Source organism: Rutidosis leptorrhynchoides, chromosome 1, assembly GCF_046630445.1.
Source record: "Rutidosis leptorrhynchoides isolate AG116_Rl617_1_P2 chromosome 1, CSIRO_AGI_Rlap_v1, whole genome shotgun sequence".
Taxonomy (NCBI): domain Eukaryota; kingdom Viridiplantae; phylum Streptophyta; class Magnoliopsida; order Asterales; family Asteraceae; genus Rutidosis; species Rutidosis leptorrhynchoides.
Window position 1 is genome coordinate 590854086 of NC_092333.1, and position 22512 is coordinate 590876597.

Genomic DNA, 22512 nt, shown 5'->3' on the forward strand with positions numbered 1-22512 from the left:
ACTATTTGCTACAGTAAAACACTATTTGCTACAGTAAAATACTATTTGATGTCGACGAACTAGCAAACAAAAACAGAAAAGGCGGCCATGCGATCGCATGGCAAAAACACTGAAAACTCATGCGATCGCATGAGCTACAGTAAATCGAAAAGTAATATAAATACGCCAGTTTTCTGCACGATTCATCACACATTCACTTCTTTTATTCTTCTGTAAGAGTAAATGATAATTATAATTTATAATTTATAATTTATAATTTATAATTTAAATAATAATAAGGTATATACGAGGGTATTTTTAATTCGGGTTTCAAATCGCTTTAAGCTAAGGAAATATTGGGTATTGTTCGGGGTATTATTCGGGGTATTGTTCTTGAATCCAAGGCCAACCATACAGTCATCTACCATCATTACGTCTACGCAATTTGCCTACAATATTGAGTCTCAATATTGAACAGTGAGTTTATAGTCTCCCTTTTTAAATACTTTAAATATTTTTGGGCTGAGAATGCATGCAATTTATTTTAAACGCGATAAGACACAAGTACATACTAAATTCTACACTGAGTTAAACCGGAAATCCCTTAGCTTTGGTAACTAGTAGCTGCCAGTACATAGGATATGGACTGGTGGGCGCGAATAATTGTATATGGATCCATAGGGCTTGACATCCCCGTCCGAGCTAGAGCGCTAGCCTTTTAACGGACGTATGTTATTTGAGTTTAAGACACGTTGGTTTGCGTGTATTAAAACGAATGGGGTAATTATCACTATAGCGTTAAGTTTAGTTACCAGGGTGCTCTGTTACGTAGAATCTATTGATAAACTTTTGATGAAATCTTGTGGTCTATCTTTATACATGTTTATGACTCGAGCAATTAAACCTATAACTCACCAACATTCGTGTTGACTTTTTTAGCATGTTTTATTCTCAGGTCCTTAGAATGCTTCCGCTGTGATGTGCTTGTTGCCTGCATGGAGTCTCTCATGCTTTGTACAAAGTTTATTGCATTCAAAATAAAACTGCGTTGTGTAATAAATAATTGGACTGTGAAGTCAACCTGTAAATTAAAGACTTATGTATTTTGGGGTTTTGCTTATACCTAAGCACTCACCCACATGTTTATAACTTTCTATGTTTAGAAAGTCACTTATTTTAATGAATGCAATATTTTATCAAAACGTATCATATAGAGGTCAAAACCTCACTGTGGAATCAATGATTAACGTGCTGCGTCAATAGCGATTTTGACGGGTCGTTACACTAGGAAACAATGTTTCATTAAAATGACAATCAGCAAAACGTGTTGTAAAAACGTCACCTGTCATAGGTTCAATATACCTTAATATTGAAGATGTTTCATATCCAACATATATTCCCAACCTCCTTTGAGGACCCATTTTTGTACGTTGTGGTGTCGCAATTGGAACATACACTGCACAACCAAATGTTCTAAGATGGGAAATATTTGGCTCTTGACCAAAAGCAAGTTGTAGGGGGGAATATTTATGACTTGCACTTGGTCTGATGCGAATCAATGCAGCAGCATGTAAAATTGCATGACTCCATATAGATACAGGGAGTTTTGTTCTCATTATCAATGGTCTAGCGATTAACTGTAAACGTTTAATCAATGACTCGGCTAAACCATTTTATGTATGCACGAGCAACAGAATGTTCAACAACAATTCCTATAGACATGCAATAGTCATTAAATGCTTGAGATGTAAATTCACCAGCATTATCAAGTCTCACCCTTTTAATCGTGTAATCAGGAAAATGAGCTCTCAATTTAATAATTTGGGCAAGAAATTTTGCAAATGCCACATTACGGCTTGATAACAGACAAACATGAGACCATCTGCTAGATGCGTCTATTAGAACCATGAAATATCTAAATGGTCCACATGGTGGATGAATTGGTCCACATATATCACCTTGAATTCTTTCAAGAAACATTGGTGATTCTTTCTCAACCTTAAGTGGTGAGGGTCTAGTTATCAATTTTCCAAGAGAGCAAGATGTACATGGAACCATTGTATCATGATGGATTTTTCTATCCTTTAGTGGATGTCCATGAGTACATTCAATAATCCTTTTCATCATTGTTGATCCTGGATGGCCTAATCTGTTATGCCATAAACTGAATACACCAGGATCAATATATTTTTCGTTAACTACCATATGTATTTCTGGTACATTTATATGTGTATAATGTAATCCAGAACTAAGTCTTGGCAGTTTTTCAACCACATGACTCTTGTCAGTGATACTTAAATATTTCTCATTTTCTGTTGTCACTGACTGATAATCATACCCGTTAAGGTATATGTCGGAGAAACTCAATAAATTTCTGCTTGACTTGGGAGAAAATAAGGCATCATTTATTAAAAATTTTGTACCATTTGGTAGTATGAAATTTGCCTTTCCTATCCCTTTTATCAAGTTAGCAGGTCCTGATATTGCATGTATAGTTCCTTCCGTTGGTTTTAGATCAATAAAATATTTCTCGAATTTAAGTATAGTGTGTGTAGTTCCACTGTCTGCTATACAGAGATCTCCACCACTTGATTGATGTTGTATTCCAGCAAAATTCATATTGAACTTCATATATAAGAAATAAATAGTGAGTACATTAATATTACACAATATTTTAAACGCAAATAGATAGTACTGAAACATTTAGCAAACATAATGACAAAGACAGACGATATTAAATCGTTTATTTTTCGAAAGACACACAACTTAAACATTCAAGAAATCTTCATATAAATCAGATGGTTTCTCAGTGACTGTTGGATCGACGTTATCCACAAAGTTTACTTCCTTTTTTTTATCTTTCAGCGAATCCTGATACATCTTAACAAGATGTTTAGATATTCGGCAAGTATTAGCCCAGTGGCCCATTCTACCACATCTGTAGCAAGATTCTTCAGAATTTTTAGAAGAATTTTCTTCAACATCTTGTGTAGTGGGCTTGTTTTGTGGTTGATATTTATATTTTCGTGGATTATTATTTCTTTGACCACCACGGCCACGACCACGACCACGTCCTCGCCCATTACCATTACCATAAGGATGGTTTCTACCATAGTTATGGCTTTTGGCATGATGATGGTGATGGTTATTATAACCACGACCTTGCCCGCGTCCTTGTCCCTGTTTATAATTATTTGCAGTATTTGCTTCAAGGATTGCAAGTGTACCAGTAGGACGGGATTGCTGATTTTTCATTAATAGCTCATCATTTTGCTCTGCAACTAAGAGATATGAATTAAGTTCAGGATATGTTTTGAACTTTAGCATTCTCAAATTTCTTTGCACTGTGATGTTTGCAGCATTCATTGTGGAGAAAGTTTTCTCCATCATGTCTGCATCACTTATTTCATGTCCACAGAATTTAAGTTGTGAACATGTATTATACAGAGCTGAGCTATATTCATTTACTTTCTTAAAGTCTTGGAACCTTAATGTTCTCCATTGCTCCATAGCAGCTGGAAGTAAAATTTCTCTTTGATTATTGAATCTGCTTTTGAGACCTTCCCATAAAATATGGGGATCTTCTACAGTCACATAATTATTTTGTAAGCATTCATCAATATGTTGATGAATAAAGCAACATGCCGTTGCTTGTTCTTTTTCAGAACAAGTGTTGTTTTCATTTATGGCTTCAAGAATGCCCATTGATTTAAGATGCATTTTTACTTTTATAACTCATGGCATGTAGTTGTTTCCAGTTGATTCTAAAGGAGTAAATTTAAGCTTTTACAGATTCGACATTTTCTATTAAAACAAATAACATGATAAATTATAGTCACTTTATATTCATAAGTATATAAACATTAAACATAAATTTAATATAACATAAATGATAAGTAGGTGACAGTGTCGACCATATGTAAGCAATCATTAATAAATGTTATATAACATAAATATAAATATTAGTAAACATAAATGATAATTAGGCGACAGTGTCGGCCATATAAATGTTAGATAATAGAAATATAAATGTTAGTAACATAAATGATAATTAGGCGACAGTGTCGGCCATATAAATGTTAGATAATTGAAATATAAATGTTAGTAACATAAATGATAATTAGACGACAGTGTCGACCATATATTATTCAGGTGGTATAACCGACCATATATCATTTAGGTGGCAGAGCCAACCATAATTAGTATTAAGATTATCGTGCTGATAACGTGTTATAATTCAGTAGGCTTATAACTACCTTTAGTGGTTTGATTCTTGATGTTATAATTCAGTAGGCTTATAACTACCTTTAGTGATTTGATTCTTGATTAAGAATACTAATAATGAAGTGTAAGAACAAAGATGATAATGGAGAGAAAGAAAGAAACACTTTGTAAGTGTGAGAAATGGTGCAAGTTTAATGCTTGCATTCATGGCTATTTATAGTAAAAATATCACAAGTTTAGGTAATACAATAATATTACTTTTGTGTATCAATAATTGACTATCCATTTATATATATATATTTATATATTATAACAACATCTTCTTTGTTGATTTTATAAAACATAAAATTTAGGTTTATAATTTTGGGAAGATGAAAAAGTTATATGTGAAGGATCAATGATGTAAGTTTGTCTAGAAAAAACAAATGTTGTAAAATTTGATAAATATGAAGGATCAATGATGTAATTTTAAAATTGAGTTGACTGGAAGCTTACTTGCTATAACAAGTTAAATACATATAATAGAACAATTTAAATAGTTTGATGCATACAATAAGATTTCTGAAAGTTGGATGCATACAATAGGAATTTGATGAAAGTTCGATGCATTTTCAAACAATTTTCCCATTTAACCTGTTATAGCAGGTAACCTTCCAGGTCACCTCAATTTCATTTCTAGACTTTTACATTATTGGCCCCTCATATTTGTAAACCCTAATTTTATTGATCCCTCCGTTAAACAAAATATTTTCATCTTCATTCATTCATCATCTTCAACGATTCATCATCTTCATCCTAATACAAATTGACCCAACTCGGTCATATATCCTTTGACTAATGGTGATTAATGCAAATACACTTTTGTATCAAATATCAGTAGTGTATGTATAACTTGGATCTATCACTTTAAAACTAAATGATTTTTGTTTTTGAAATCTCAGCTAGGGTTTGAACAATACATAAAAGAAGAAATGGCAGTGTGCGTCTTTCGAATTTTTAGCTACTTAAAGTTGTCGGGGACGAGATGGGACGAGATGGGATCAATAAAATTAGGCTTTACAAATATGAGGGGCCAATAATGTAAAAGTCTAGAAATGAAATTGAGGTGACCTCGAAGATTACCTGATATAACATGTTAAATACATACAATAGAACAATTTAAATAGTTGAATGCATATAATAGGAGATTTAAAAATTTGATGCATACAATAGTATTTTGGTGAAAGTTCAATACATTTACAAACAATTTTCCCTTGAAATGCTTGTAATTGTTATTGTACTCCATATTATTATTTATTACTATATATAAATATATAAAATATAACAAACACATCGTACTCTTGTGTCCCAGCAAATAGACTCCCAAGTCCTAAATGTCTATATCGTGTACCAATTTCCAATTGCGTACATATCCATCAGCAATGTTTAATCTCAAAACCAATTACCAATTTTCCATATCAAATATAATTAATAACCATCATATCATATTACTACGTATATACTTATTGTTAATTATTAATTATTAATTGATTAATGATAATGATAATGCCATAAAGCTAAGGTCATAGAAAATAGTGGAGATCGGTTAAACTTTTAATGTGGAACAGATACGTACAAATAATAAATAAAAATAAAAATACTAAATCAAAACAAGCGTCAAGCAACAACATACTAAACTTTAAACTCATAGTATTATTGATGCAGATTAATTACATATAAAGGTGGCTGGGATTTGGGCTCTTGTCAATTCCAGTAGTATATTAGCAACACCACAGACCCAAAATGATACGTTGAGGTGATGACTTGTATATCATAATTTTGTATTTTATTTTATTGGAAGCTATTAATAATTGATTATGACCTAAAAGAGTTAAAGGTGATACGATTTTAAAACATTTGCTCCATTAATCAAGTGAATGGATCATTTTATAAATAAATTATCAACACATGTCATTTAGAACACAACATGAATAAACTCCAACTATTTGACATACATATTATGTAAATATACATTCATATAATGTTAAAATTAACATATATCATTATTTTTTACTTATTTATTATTATTAACTTTTAGTTCAATAATACTAAATTACTATTCTCTATTATTTTAAGTTGGGTACATCTTTAAATTTGTATAGTATCTTTTGATATTGCTTTTTCATCATTTTATATTTTATTATGAGTCTGAATGCACTCCGCACTCTGTTAACTCATTGAGATTAACTATATAACCTTTGTTTTTACATAAATCACAGTTAATCAAAATGGTTATTTTTAACACTAAAATCATCAACATTTTTGAAATGGAATAAGTATACAGATTAATGTTTTACTGATTATATACTGAATAGCTCGAGGAACTTATTCTTGTATTAGCCTTTCGGGTGTTCACATTTTTCTTAGGGTTCATACTTTGATTATGTATCGAAATTTGAACATTTTACTCTATCAAGCAGTCTAATGTATGCGTCCAGCTTGTAAAAAGGGCTACTATACGTATACGTGTGGCGTTTGACGTTCTTGTGGTTCGGATCTCCCTGATGGGGTCCTAGTGAGAATGTCCAATTTGGGAGCTTGGGTATTTGTGAGGAAGATGGTCGAGACTTTGGCCTCATTTTTGTCAAGGATGGTTGCGACCAAGTCTGTTTCTAATGGGGCATCGGGTTCTAATTTACCGGGCCCTTGTTTGTCTTTGGTTGATGTCGTGGTTGGAAAGACTAAAGGTGTGAAAGAGTGCCCTTATATCGGAAAGTCATGTGAAGACTCGTGCCGTGCTTTTTGAGACAATCGCCAAAAACAGATGCCGGTTTCGTTGAGTTCCAAAAGATGTGGCAAGGGTATTAACTAGGGGCTAAGTGGAAGAAGAATAACAAGAAGAATGTGGCGGGTTTTGAGGAGTCTTTTTGCTACAGGATCAAGAAGACGACCTAGAGCTTGGGGAGGCGGATCAAAATCTTTTTAATGGCATTCGAATCGGTGATCCTAATGATGTAGGTTCTTCAAAGTCGACTCCGTCCCAGGCCTCGAAAGTTCTCTTTTTTTCAAGATCGGGTAAGGCGGTGCAGTTCGAGCAAGTGCAGGGTAAGTCCCTTAAGACAGTATCGAAGAATCGTAACGTTTCCTGTGCGGTGGAGAAACTTGGTGTGATTTGAGTTTTATAGGGATATGTGTTTTGTGCCGTGTTTGTATGCTTTTGTCTTTTGTTTGTTAATTTTTCGGTTGGTTTAGGTTTGTTTAGTTTACTAGTGTTTCGTTCTTCTTCAGTTGGTTTATGTGTTTTAGGCGAGGCTCGGGTCTAGATAGCTTGGTTAGGTTCGCTCATTATCTGTTTTCGTGGCTTGCCCGTCTAAGTTGTTGTTAGTGTTTTGGTTTATGACTTCATCTTTGATGAAAGTTCCACGTGTTATAAAGTTTCTTTTTTTTTTTCTTATTATTTTTCAGAAAAAACCCTAACAATAAAAAACATATATTTTACTATTCTCCATACTAACCAATAGGTCTTCGGCCTAATGACATAGAGGTAACTCATCAACTTTAAGGATGTGAGTTTTAATTCTATGGAGGACTATTTGTAATTGTTTGGCATTCTAAAAAATACAACTCCCCCATATTATCCTAGCCCAACTATGTCCTGAGTTTCAAATACAAATATATGTTGGCTTAAGTGTGTTTTTATCTTGGCTTTCAGTCCCTAATGTTACTTTCTTGTTTTGTACTCTGTTGAAGAAATACTACGGTGTGGTTAAAATTTTCTTACGGTCAAAAACATGGACTCATCTCCGGTCCAGTTCGAAAGCGCCTCCAAACAAAGCTCAACTCAAAAGGGGGGCCTTAGAACTATGCCTTTTATCATAGGTACATTATTTTACTTATTTAGATCACAGCTTTCTTGTAATGATCAATAACTATAACTATATGGTCTGACTTCATTTGGCTTTTCTTATCTTACGGTTGTAGCGATCGAGTCATTTGAAAGGGTTGCAATTGTCGGCCTACGTGCAAATATGATCATGTACCTTAAAAATGAGTACCATTTTAGCACTGCTACTGGAGCAAACATCTTGTTCATATGGGGAGCCATCTCAAATTTCATGCCTACACTTGGAGCTTTTCTTTCTGATTCATATCTAGGACGTTTTCGTGTGATGGCATCGGGATCAATTATCTCTCTAATGGTAAGACCAAATATATATATATACATATATATATATATATATATATATATATATATATATATATATATATAGGGGCAGGATCAATGGGGAAGTAACCAATCGGGGAGAAGCAAAAAAAAAAAATTCATTTTTTTTGGAATTTTTTTTTTCCGGCATCAAGATCACACGAAAATATGAACATTTAGAAGAGACACTTCGTGATGAATGTTATTATTTAGGCGGGAAAACGATCGACAAAAATAACATTCAAGATAATATTGTTCGTGAAGAATATGAACGTTTTTTTTCCATGTTTTGTGAAGTAAAATTTAGCCCGATTTAGAGTTTAGGGTTTAGGGTTTGGTGTTTTGGGTTTATTCCATAAACCCAAAACACCAAACCCTAAACCCTAAACCCTAAACTCTAAACCGTTCGTGTTAAAAACTCAATCTAAATCCTAAATCTAAACCCTAAATCTAAACCCTAAACCCTAAATTTCTAAACCCTAATATCTAAACCCTATAAACCCTAATATATAAACCCTAATATCTAAACCCCAATAGCTAAAACCTCAACATACGCTCGAAAAACACGATAATTGTTATATATTACTTCTTCGAGCGTTTTCCCGCCAAAATAAAAACATTTATCACAAAGTGTCTCTACTAAATGTTCATATTTTCATCCCATCTATAATGTTCGTGAACAAAGTTTTTTCAAAAAACGAAAAAAAAAAAAAAAAAAAAAAAAAAAATTTTGCTTCCCCCGATTGGTTACTTCCCTCTTGATCCTACCACTATATATATATATATATATATATATATATATATATATATATATATATATATATATATATATATATATATATACGTCACTATAATTCCTTAGGGAATGGGCATGTTGACTTTAACCGCGATATTGCCAGCCGCAAGACCATCTAGTTGTAACGCACGGGTTGAGATTTGTTCCAAACCGCACATGGCCCAGATCGCACTCCTCTTCACGTCTTTTGCCATAATGTCAATAGGGTCAGGTGCAATTAGGCCATGTTCTTTAGCCTTTGGTGCAGACCAGTTAGATCAACCAAAAAATAAAGACAATGTAAAGATCTTGCAGCGGTTTTTCAACTGGTACTATGCTTCAGTTGGGGCTTCGGTGATGATAGCTGTGACGGTTATAGTTTATATTCAAACCGAAAAAGGGTGGATTCTGGGATTTGGTGTGCCTACCGGACTAGTGTTTCTTGCAACTATCATGTTTTTCATGGGTTCAAATCTTTATATCAAAATGAAGGCAAATAAGAGCTTGTTTACAGGATTTTTTCAAGTTGTCTTGGCATCTTTCAAGAACAAGGATCTTAATCTTCCACCCAAAAATTCCAACAGATGGTTCGATCACAACATGGGTTCCAAGATTGTTGCACCAACTGACAGAATAAGGTATTTTTCATGTATCGTGAAATTGGCATAATTGGCGTCGCGGGATATGATACTTAGCAATAAAATGAAAGATGCATGACCAGCTAAAACTAACTAATAATCAAGTTCATAATGAAATGCAAGAAGCATGACCAATGAGGATATCAGAAAACAGAACTTGCTTGTAGCCACTTTTCATCCTATTTGTCTAGATTGAAAAAATCGCTGACTTGGGCCAGAGTACTCGGTCGGGACTTTTTAAGGAGTACTTGGCAACTCAAGGAGTACTCGGATGTTGACTAAGTTTGACTTTGACCGATATTGTCCGAGTCATGACCAATTTTGACTGATCTTCCAAGTTTTAGACTTGTTTTGGCCAAGTTTTGACCGATTTTCCGAGGAATCCCGAATTTTGTCGGAGTTTGACCAAGTACTTGCCAAGTAGTGCCAGAGTTGCAAAAACCGAGTACTCGCCGAGTCGAGTAATTCTGACATCGGCAACAATTATTTTTGTTATCACAAAACTTGATTTATGCATGGTTTTGAGGCTAATTATATACCTATATCTAAAAGGTAAAGTGGAAATGAATAAAGGTAAAGTGGAAATGAATAGTACTATTCATTTCCACTTTTAGCGAACTTAACCCCCTAACTTTCATTAAAATACAAATCGAACTCCCCACTTTATACGTATATTTTTCTCCAAATTTCACAAGCTTAACCCCCTAACTTTTATTAAAATACAAATCGAACCCCCACTTTACTAACTTTTTTTTTTTTACTAATATTCAATTTTCACAAACTTAACCCCCTAACTTTTATTAAAATACAAATCGAATCCCCACTTTATACGTAAAGTTTTTTCAAATTTCACAAACTTAACCCACTAACTTTTATTAAAATACAAATCGAACCCCCACTTTATTAACTTTTTTTTTTTTTAAATAAAACCCGAACGCTAAAAGAAGCAACTTTCACAAAAGGAACAACCCTTCAATGTTATGTCGAAAAACATTCTTTTTTACAAAATAGATCAAGACTTTTTTTTTAACTCGCATTCAAAACGAAGCCCCCGGCGCGAAGCGATGGCTCCACAACTAGTTTATATTATTTTGAAAATAAAAATAAAAAAAAAAATTTAGCCAGATTTTATAAAGGTTCATTCTTTTTTTCCCATGTGTTTTTATAGATTCTTGAATAAAGCCTGCATAGTGAGAAACCCAGAGAAAGATGTAACAAGAGCCGGACAGGCTGTAGACCCATGGAGCCTGTGCACCGTCAAGCAAGTCGAAGAAGTAAAATCTTTATTCAAAGTAATCCCAATCTGGTCTACGAGCATAATGATTGCGGTAACCGTAAGCCAACACGCGTTCCCAGTACTCCAAGCCAACTCGATGGACCGTCACCTGACCAAAAAATTCAAGATCCCACCAGGATCATTCGACGTGTTTTCGGTACTAACTTTAATCATTTGGATCGTCCTATATGACCAAATCCTATCTCATCAGATCTCAAAGTTTACAAAACAGCCCGAAGGTCTTAGCCTAAAACAAAAAATGGGAATCGGGCTACTCCTTTCGTGTCTAGGCATGGTAGTGTCGGCAATTGTGGAACGAAAGAGACGTGATGCCGCTATCAGCCAAGGACTTTCGAGGAACCCTTATGGGGTGGTCAACATGTCTGCGTTTTGGCTAGTACCGCAACATAGCTTGCTAGGGTTAGCCGAAGCGTTTAATGCAATCGGGCAGATTGAGTTCTACTACTCGCAGTTCCCGAAGAGTATGTCGAGCATCGGGGTGGCTTTATTTGCGCTTGGAACAGCGGTCGGAAACCTAGTTGGGAGTCTAATTGTGGGGGTTGTAAATAAGTACTCAAAACGAGGAGGAAGAGTGAGTTGGGTTGCAAACAACTTAAACCTAGGACACTACGACTATTACTATTGGGTTCTTGCCGTTTTAAGTTTGGTAAATTTCTTCTACTTTTTAGGATGTAGCTGGGCTTATGGTCCTTATGACGAACCAAAACATTGGGATGATGTACACGATCAGGAGGCTCAAGAGGACACTTCAGCAATTTAGTATATTTAATACTTAATGTATGTATACTTATATACTTAAAGTGCAGATATATATCATGAATAAGCATGAAAAGAGGTTGTCGTAACTGATTCTACATTTAATGTTTATAATGCATTCTAAAATGATGAAATAGGTATAGATAGACCTTCATTTTTCATTTTAAGCTCTAGATGAACATGAACTTCACCAAATCTAGTTGATCAAAGTTTCAGATTGTTTATAGTCATTTTTATATATCTTATTGAGTACTTCCCGAATACGATTTATAAGATCTCATTACTACTTCAGCAAGTAGTATCCTCGAGGTCATGTTACAATCCATATATTAGTAATAAAAGTTATGCTAACATATATATTTCCTAAAATAAACATAAACATACCTGATCCAAACAAAACTGAATCACACTCCTATTCTTGTGGCAAAAGAGCGATCTCGATCTCTTGAAGCGATTTCCCTTTTGTTTCCATTATGTGTTTATTTACAAAGACCACTGCCATCATGCAAACTGAACCAAACATAGAGTATAACATTTGTGGGCCCATCAGCTCGAGTAAACGTAAGAATAATAACCCCACCATGAAATTGAACACCTATAAAAAAAAGTAGGAAATAAACATACAAGGTAGTTGAACAATTAGAATGTAAGGATTGTGATGAATATTCATTTACCCAATGCACCGACATACAAAAAGCCATTGCTTTTGCTCGTATTCTGCTCGGAAAAATTTCTGATAGCAAGAGACCAGGTACAGGTCCAGCTCCAATGGCAAATGAAAAAACAAACCTGTAGAATCACCATTAAAAAAATTCCATCCTAATGCTGCTTGTGCATTTAAACGTGAAAAATTTCGCACAAAAAGGTATTTTCCACAAAAAATGTCAGATGTTGGAAGAAAAATAATTCTATACAAAATGAATATTTTAGCTCAATATTAGCATACAAGCTGGAAAATCTATCAAAATGAAAAAATCCGCACATAACTATGCTACTTCTCTTTTTTCCCTAGTTTTGCATACAGCGAGCCCAAATGGCATCAAGCCCATTAGTAAATACAAAAGAGGAACACTGTACCTTTTCATAAGTGCTCGTCGTTAATATCAGGTTCCTGGTACTAAAAAGGTAAAAGTTGTGTGCGAAAGTGTTTTTCAATGTAACTTTATTTTTAAGATTTAAAAAACTTCTAGAACATTTATAATCATGGAAAACTTACATTAGCATGCCACCAACGGACAAATACAGCGCTCCATAAGTTGAAGAAAACGGGCCTGCTGCAACTACTTGAAGAACTGAAGATATGGCCTGTGATAACAAAACGTTAAGACAACTGAACCACACAGTTCTACTGAAGACTAATTTAAACAGTAAAGACAATTTTGATTTTTGATGATCTTAATAATGCATAATACAGTTTTTTAAAAACTAGATCTCAATAAAAAGTTACCATTCCGAAGAAGCTCCATAGAAGGAGAACCTTCCTGCCAAGTTTATCCATCAGAAGTAAGGCGATGAAAGATCCTGAAAATTCATCAACAATTCAACAATAGTTCAAAATCCAAAACATGATTACTCTTATAATAAAGTTGTGTTACGATTTAAATATTTCAACAATGGCTCAAATGATTACCTAGTAAGTTGACTATCCCGACAAAGGCATTGGCGATGTTAGGTGAAACTCCAGCGCTTCTAAATACAGTTGAAGAGAAATAAAATACAGCGTTTATGCCAGATAGCTGTTGTAAAGCAAATAGGGTTGATCCAATAAAAACAACTGCAAAAGGATCACGTGAATCGAAAAGCATTTTGCAAGAGTAAAATAAGAATCAAGCAGTATACGACTATTCGCAGAGGAGATATATCATAAATCTATACTCTTAAACAGATAAAGTTTTAGACTTTTACAATATCCATTAGTTTAAGTTACCTCTAGAATGGCGTCCGCAGAGAAGTTCTGAGATCGTGACGCTATCATTATCATCCCCTCTGTCTGAACCCAACAACTCTGCCATTGCAGATCTGACGTGTGCAGCTCCTAGAAGCTTCCGGAATTCAACCTCAGCTTCAGCATTTCTTCCACTCTATCAAGTATTATACATATATCGTTGTGTCAGACGAGTTTTGTTTTATGGAACAGGTCAGAAGTGACCTAAAGTCTATTCAAACAATTCCATTACTCATATAACATACATCAGCCGTATATACAATTTGATTAAGAAGAAAATGATGTTCAGAAGTCAACCATACCCAACCCATTTTGACATGCATTAGAAATTTTACATAGTCTGACATGAACCCATTTTGACCCGTTACCCACGCTGCTCATTGTGCTTCCTTTTACTTGAGGCCATGGGTAACAGACTTAAAAAGTAATGTCAAGGGTAGATAGGTAATAACATATCAAGAAAATAGCAATAAATATGAGAGCAAACCTTGTAGAGCCAATGTGGACTTTCAGCACAGAACATCATAGCTATAGCCAGTACAATGGCAGGAATAGTAGATAGCCAAAAGCACATACGCCACCTGACCACAGGTAGTTGTATAATGAATTTAAAGATGACAACTACACTTGCTTGAGCAATACAAAATATACTGAAGCTTCAGGGTGGAGGTGGCAATTTCAACCCATTTGATTATAACTTGTTGAGTAGGTTATTCTTATCTTTAATGGATCATATAAGTATAATCAAAAGGTTCAAGTTAAAGGGGACGGATCATATACCCAAAGTGGATTGTCAATGCATACAACCTACTAATCTTTATATAATACAATTACCCTTTAGTTGCAATTGTAATTGTAATTGAAAAAAGAACACTTACTTTGCCACCTCTACTGACTACTTTAAAGGAAAGTGCATGGGATCAATTTATTACCAGCCTGGGATACTCTTAACAGGGATTCCTATCAAAAGAGCTCCCATTAAGCCTAAACACGTTGAAATTTGTATGAAGCTTCCATAAGTACCCCTCACAGAAGAAGGAGAAACCTGTGTGGGATCAAAATAATGGAATTTATAGAAAAACAAGAAATAATTTCAATAGTAAAGACAGTAAATGCTACTTAACTAACCTCTGTGATATAGAGAGATGCAACAGAAGGCCCGATACCCAATCCAATCCCTACCAAAAACCTTCCGACTAGCATCCCTGACAAACTGATGGTTGTTGCACTAAAAAAAACATGTATGATGTATCAAAACATTAAGCAAAAATGAGATCGCCGTTTTACAATAAGGGAATGAATAGAATACTATTTACCTAAAAGAAGCACCAATGATCATAGGCACAGCACACAACTGAAAAGCCTTACGCCGCCCAACTCCATCAGCAATCCAACCACTCAAAAGAGATCCAATAAATGCACCACCAAGACATGTACTGACCACCAAACCTTTATCGAAATGCATAAAATTTCATAAGTTTTAAACACGATGAAGGTAGTAAACGAATGGAACTTTTGGGGAATGTAAATGTCACCTTCAGCTAAACTATTTCCATTGAAACCCAAATCATTAGATATACTTTCAAGTGGTTCATTAACAACTCTGCACATTAGGGAACATAGTTTATATATTACAACCAAATATCCATCTTTTTAGGGGGCATTAGAAGATTATCTAGAGTGATAACATACCCAAGATGGTAACCAAATAAGAACGAAACTAAAGTTGCCACAAGCACATGAGGCAGAGAATGTATTGCAGGTGGAGTAGATAGCTCTTGAACCATATCATTCTGCAAAAGATCTACATAAAACGCAAAATATTTCAGCCCGATATACCCACACAGATAATTTCAAAAAATAAACATCAAGAAAATTAAATATCAACTAAATGTAGTCATCTTTGCCAGTTATCCCTAAGCTTCTTTAAATGTAAATATACTTGTGTCATATAAGCATCTTTGCTCTCATATATTTAAGTTATCTCTCACTTTTAATCCTGTCTAATTATTCATCCTAATTCTTAAAAATATACAGAGAAATGCGTACGTTTTGAGATCTTTACTCTCCATTCAAAGTATCTATTTATGAACACGCTAAGATTATTCATCAACGCAAGTCTTTAGCTTCATAATGAGTGTTTACAAAATACAAGCAAAATAACTCCATATCTACTTGCAAAATATTGTGTAAACATACAGTAGAAATTAATCAAAGAGTACCTAAATCGTCTTCTAAATCAACCGGACTTGAAGCGTCCCGTGACGGCATGCGTTTGTACATCACGGAAGCACCCTGTGAATGTACCAACATGCCAAACCCTAGCTTCCAAAATTCCACAACTTATAAAACTCTTAAATCACTGTCACCAAATACGCTAAGATTAGCATAATGTGCTATCTGCCTATGTAACTATCACTTTCATTGAAGAAAATATTACTTTACTATTAAATTACAAATTAGGATCATAATAATATAGTAATAATTTAATGACAAATAAGTATATATAAAAACTGATATTCAATAAGGTTCGATGGTGTACAAAATCTAACTCGTAGATCTGAGTACTACAACATCATATCCGGAATACGAAAAATGTATGCCTAATGCAATTCAAAATTTAAAGGAAGGATGGTTACCAAACAAACTAGAGAAGTCGTAAATTATAATTCGTGATTAATAAAATCTTCTTGCTTTTCAAAAAAAAAAAAAAAAAAAAAAAAAAAAAAAAAACTAGAGAAGTCGTGTAGTATGGAATGAGGAAGACGGTGATCACATAGAGTCCACCAAACTATAGTAACTGTAGAGTACCTTTTTTAAAATGCTTAGCGGTTGTCGTTCGGTACTAATTTGGAAATCGAGAAATCTGTACCAGGGGAGGTAATCAACTTAAAAAATACCTATACTTGTTATAAAATATGTGTTATAAAATATCTAGATTGGATGTTAATTTTATTATTATTATATTTCTTGCATAGTAATATTTTATACTATAAATAGACATGTATGGTAACCATTTAAGGTGCACCATTTCTCTTGAAATATAAATATCAATATTTCTTCTCTCCTTCTTCTCTCTTTTTCTCTCTTTGTTCTTATAACCATTAAAGGTAGTTATAAGCCTACTGAATTATAACACGTTATCAGCACGAAAAGCTTAGTGTAATTAAAAGATATCTCAAACGTTCACGAATCACTAATCAAGGTATGAAATTATTAATAATTTTCAGACTCGAATATATCAAATTTTGGACTACTAACATTTATATTTATGTTATTTAAGTTATATATGGTCGGTTATACCACCTGAATTATATTTCTGTAATCTAACTTTTACTAACTTCACTAACATTTATATTTATGTTATTTAAGTTATATATGGTCGGTTATACCACCTGAATTATATTTCTGTAATCTAACTTTTACTAACTTCACTAACATTTATATTTATGTTATTTAAGTTATATATGGTCGGTTATACCATCTGAATTATATTTTCTGTAATCTAACTCTTATTAACTTCACTAACATTTATATTTATGTTAATAAGACCTCATGATTGTACGCAACACGTCATTTGACAACACGGTACTTTATGTACGCAACACGTCATTTGACAACACGGTACCATGGGTCGAGATTAATTCCGATCAATACGAATACGACGGGGTCTTTATATGTTATCTAACATTTATGATTACTTATGCAATTAATCATTATTTATTTCATGCATACTAATGTTTATTCTTAAATTTATAATTTTAAAAGTTAAAATAAAAAAATAGTTTGTATTTTTATTAAAAGTAAATCTTAAAAGTTAAAATAAGAAAAAGTAGTTTGTACTTTTATTAAAAGTAAATCTTAAAAGTTAAAATACAAAAAGTAGTTTGTATTTTTATTAAAAGTAAATCTTAAAAGTTAAAATAAGAAAAAGTAGTTTGTATTTTTATTAAAAGTATATCTTAAAAGTTAAAGTAAGAAAAAAAAGGGGATGGTAAAATGGAATAGTTTTTTGTCAAAAATGAAGTATTGAAAATGAAGTTGTCTCCTTCTATAACTAAAAAAAAAAATATATACTTTTATCAAATGAATTTTTTTGTGGCCGACAATTTCAAACACGAGTCCGTGTTTAGTTTATCAAGAATATCTCTTGCTTTGGTGAAAGGTCACGATCACGATATCAGGTGTTGTGAAAGAATTAAAAAATTGGTCAAGTGGCCTTTTAAAAACTAAAAAAAAAAATTAAACAAAAAGTTTTTTTTATATATTTATAATTTACGGGTAACGTAAAAAAAAGGGAAGTTTTTTTTTAAAAAAAAAAAACAAAGAAAGTGTTTAAATGAGTTTTACAGAAAGAGGGAAAGCAAAGTAAAAAAAAAAACTTTTTTCCAAACAAAGGTAAATGAAAGTAGGACTTAATACAAGAAAAAAGTAAACATCTCCTAGACGTGATAAAATCTATCAATGATAAGTATTAGACTTGATGAGCTAAATGTGACAAAAATGTTTCAACATGTCTTATGTTAATTTTCTAAAATAAGTTACTATTATTCCGAGTTTAACACATATACATATGTTAATTAAAAACAACCTTTTTGTTCTTATGTAGTGTTGGGTTGCAATTTTGGTTGTATGCCATAATTCCATCGAGTAGAGTGACAATAGAAAACTTTTGATGATAATCAATAAAAAACTTTTTTCCAAACTTGTCAAATGTTTTGTTAAAAACGTGACCGTTGAAAAAAGGAGGTTGAATAATAAAACTTAAAAAACAAATTATTTTTTTTAAGAGTGTGCATCAAAATGGCCCGTTTAATAATGGGGAGTAAAAATATAGTCAAATTGTTTCAACGAACAATGGTTCAATTGGATGTCTCTTAAAAAAAATTCGCGGGTACGGGTGATGGATCCAATGGATCCGCATCCACGACCCGCGGGTGCTATCCCTAATTGTGACAAGTACAAATCAACTAAAAGTCTAAAAAATAAATGCTCTTATAGGGACCAAATGTTCACAATAATTGCCTAAGCTAGATATGAAACAAATAGTTCATAAAAAAAAAAAAAAAAAAAAGTCGTTGTGCGTTTTCGGGATGATAGCCGAAATACACTTACAAAAGTAGGTCAGCCGTCAATTCTTTATGGCCATATCAACGTAGATCAATAAAATCATTTATGGTTTTGATAAAAGATTAATTAAAAATTAATTGTTTTTTTGGTCTTGGATTCTCGGTAACAAAAGCAAAGGTTGTTTTTGGTTGCCACAACAAACAAGACAGAGGTTGTTGACTTTTGTTGTTAAACATGGCACAAGTGAACAATAACAATAGATTATTGTTTTTGAAAAGAATAATGATGCGTTAATTTTATTGTATAAAATAAAATTAAAGAAAATGGTTTTCATTGATGACTATGAACAAATGCAAACAAAGTGTTTGTGGTATTTGGTGATTAAAAAAAAAAGTGCATCTAAAGCTTCTACTGAAAATAATATGCATCTAAAGCTTCTACTGAAAATTAATGTGCAAGGTACAACGTATAACTATATGGTCAAATTCATTTGAGCCTTCGGAGTCACAAGTATATGATGTATATATATTACTCAATTAACAAAATAGTAAATCTAAATTAATTCATATGAATAGTAAAACGAAATTAATTAATTTACTATTCACATAAAAAGCGCATATGATAAAAAGCGCATCGCATATGATAAGCGCATATGATAAAAAGCGAATATGATGAAAAGCACAACGCATATGATGAAAATCGCATATGATTAAAAGCGCATATGGTGAAAAACACAGCGCATATGATTAAAAGCGTATATGGTGAAAAGGATATATGATAAAAAAAAAAACACATATGGTGATTTATAAAAAAAAAAACACATATGGTGATTAATGGAAAGCACATATGGTGATTAATGAAAAGTATATTGTGAAAAAGAATCACAAATGTTTCTTGAAAGAATTCAAGGTAAGATATATGAACCAATTCATCCATCATGTGAAGCATTTTGATAATAGACGCATCTAGCGGATGGTCTCATATTTGTATGTTATCAAGCCGTAATATGGCATTTGCAAAGTTTCTTGCACAAATTATTAAATTGAGAACACATTATTCTGATTACACCATTAAAAGGATGAGACTTGATAATGCTGGTGAGTTAACATCTAAAACATTTAATGATCATTATATATCTACAGGGATTGTTGTTGAACATCCAGTTGCTCATGTGCATACACAAAATTAGTTTAGCTGAATCAATAGCAGCTAATAACTAGACAATTGATAATAAGTACAAATCTCTCAATATGTATATGTGGACATGTAAATTTACATGTTGCGACATTAATTCGCATTATACCATGTGGAAGTCATAAATATTTTCACTTAATACTTGATTTTGGCCAAGAGCCAAATATTTTCCACCTTAGAACATTGGTTGTGCAGTGTATGTTCCAATTGTATCACCACAACACAATAAAATGGTTCTTCAAAGAAAGATGGTAATATATTTTGGATATAAAACATCTTCAATCATAAGATATATTGAACCCATGATGGGTGATGTTTTTACAGCACGTTTTGCTGATTGTCATTTTAATAAAACATTGTTCCCTGGATTAGGGGGAGAAATAAAAATAAAAAAAATAAAATGATGCTTCATGATGTGAACATCAATTAAGGTATATTGAACTCGCACAAAAGAATGTGAAACGAAAGTTCAAAAAATAATGCATATGCAAGAACTTGCAAATTAATTACTTTATGCATTTACATATATAAAAAAAAGGTGACTAAATCATATATACCACCGATAAATGCTCCAGCTCGAACTGAAATTCCAAAAGTTGGCAATAATGTCACTGTTGAGTCTTTGCCACGCATAAAACGTGGAAGATCAATTGGTTCCGAAGATAAAAATCCTCGAAAAAGAAAATCAGCTGATAATGAGGTAAAAGAAAGTGTTCAAGAAGAACCACAAATCAATATTCCTTCTGCAGAGGATATTGATAAATGTAAATACTAAAATTGCGATAAATTATGCAATATTATGGAACCGAAATGAAATTAAAATCTCTATGAGATATTTTCATATAATGTTACAATGACATCATGAATAAAGATGATGATCTGGAACTAAAATCTGTCATTGAATATACAAAATGGACATGATTGAGCTAAATGGAAAGGAGCAATACGAGCTGAATTAGAATAGCTCGATAAAAGAAAAGTTTTCGGATCAATCGTTATCACTTTTAAAGATGTGAAACGTATGGGATACAAATGAATTTTTTATCCGAAAAGAAATGTGCAAATGAAGTTACAAGGCAAAACTAGACTTGTAACTCAATATTTCCCACAAAGACCAGAAATGAATTAGGAGGAAAAATTATCCTCCTGTAATGGATACAATTACTTATTAGATACTTAATCAACCTGGTAGTTATTTAAATGCATCTCATGAATGTTGTTACTACTTATCTGTATGGATCACTTAATAGTGATATATATGAATATACCTAAAGGGTTAAGGTATCATAAGCATCTAATGTAAAACCCAAGGGAATATATTCCATTAAATCACAAAGATTTCTAAGTGGGTTTATACAAACGGGACGTATGTGGTATAACCGATTAAATGACTACTTGATAAAAAAAAGGGTATAAATATAAACTTATTTTGCACGTATGTTTTATAAAAACAATGTTCGGATATGAGATCGTAGTTGTTTATGTCAATGTTCTTAACATCATATGAACAAATAAAGAGATCTATGAAATCATTCAACTTCTAAAGAATTATTTTGAAATGAAAGATCTTGAAAAAACCAAGTATTACCTTGGATTGCAAATTGAGCATATGCCTAATGGTTTACTTGTACATCAAATAACTTATACCAAAAAGATTTTAAAACATTTTAAAAAAAAAAAAAAAAACAAACTCATTGTTGTTAGATCACTCAATATTGACACTGATCTATTTCATCCCTGCGAAGATCATGAAAATCTTAAACAGATCGGAAGTTCCATATTTTAGTGCAATTGAGGTTCTTATGTATCTTATAGATTGTACAAGACCTGACATTTCTCTTGCAGTTAATTTGTTGGCAAGATTCAGCTCAAATGACAATGGAGCGGGATCAAACACATATTTTGATACCCTTGAGAAACTGCTGATTTAAAATTATTTTATTCTAACGTTTCAAAACAAGATTTGGTTGATTATGTATATGCAGGTCATTCATCAAATCCTCATAAAGATAAATCTCAAACTCGATATGTATTCCTAAATGGAGGTACCACAAAATCATGGCGTTCTTAAAACAAACACTTATTGCAACATCATCAAATCATGACGAAGTGATTGCATTATATGAAACTACTCAAAAATGTGTTTGGTTGAGATTAATAACACAAATCATTAATGATTCTTGTGGACTAGAACGCTATAAAAGACCAACAACTATCTTCACCAATAACTATATATGAAGATAATGCAGCTTGCATAATACAAATGAAAGAAGAGTATCAAAAGTGACTGAACAAAATATAAATACTGAGGAGGCGCCAAAGCCATAGACGGTCTTAACGGTCATAAGTTTGGTGGAAAAGAATGGTATGTTGGTAAGGCTCAGAAAAGACTACAAGGGAATAGGAATTGAAACAAGGGTTTGAGCAAACCATGAAGGAGACTGTAGACAA

The 22512-nt window shown here is 32.8% G+C and overlaps 2 protein-coding genes across 3 annotated transcripts; one reads left to right on the forward strand and one right to left on the reverse strand.

The window, feature by feature from the left end:
• The first annotated feature begins 9251 nt into the window (after window positions 1-9251).
• On the forward strand, window positions 9252-11856 carry LOC139846813 (protein NRT1/ PTR FAMILY 1.1-like). Its single transcript, XM_071836350.1, has 2 exons — window positions 9252-9799; window positions 10968-11856. Exons 1-2 carry the CDS (start codon window positions 9252-9254, stop codon window positions 11854-11856), a joined length of 1437 nt encoding a protein of 478 aa, XP_071692451.1.
• On the reverse strand, window positions 10990-16180 carry LOC139883408 (probable plastidic glucose transporter 2). Of its 2 annotated transcripts, XM_071867594.1 has the most exons (14): window positions 16020-16180; window positions 15490-15601; window positions 15333-15400; window positions 15114-15246; window positions 14926-15025; window positions 14730-14842; window positions 14285-14378; window positions 13780-13933; window positions 13483-13626; window positions 13300-13373; window positions 13069-13157; window positions 12527-12641; window positions 12237-12447; window positions 10990-11184 (listed from the first exon to the last, which is right to left on the reverse strand). In XM_071867594.1, exons 1-13 carry the CDS (start codon window positions 16108-16110, stop codon window positions 12265-12267), a joined length of 1470 nt encoding a protein of 489 aa, XP_071723695.1. In that variant the 5' UTR covers window positions 16111-16180; the 3' UTR covers window positions 10990-11184; window positions 12237-12264. The 2 variants fall into 2 exon arrangements, with proteins under 2 accessions (XP_071723695.1, XP_071723691.1); XM_071867590.1 differs by lacking the exon at window positions 10990-11184 and having other exon boundaries at window positions 12085-12447.
• Window positions 16181-22512: the final 6332 nt, after the last annotated feature.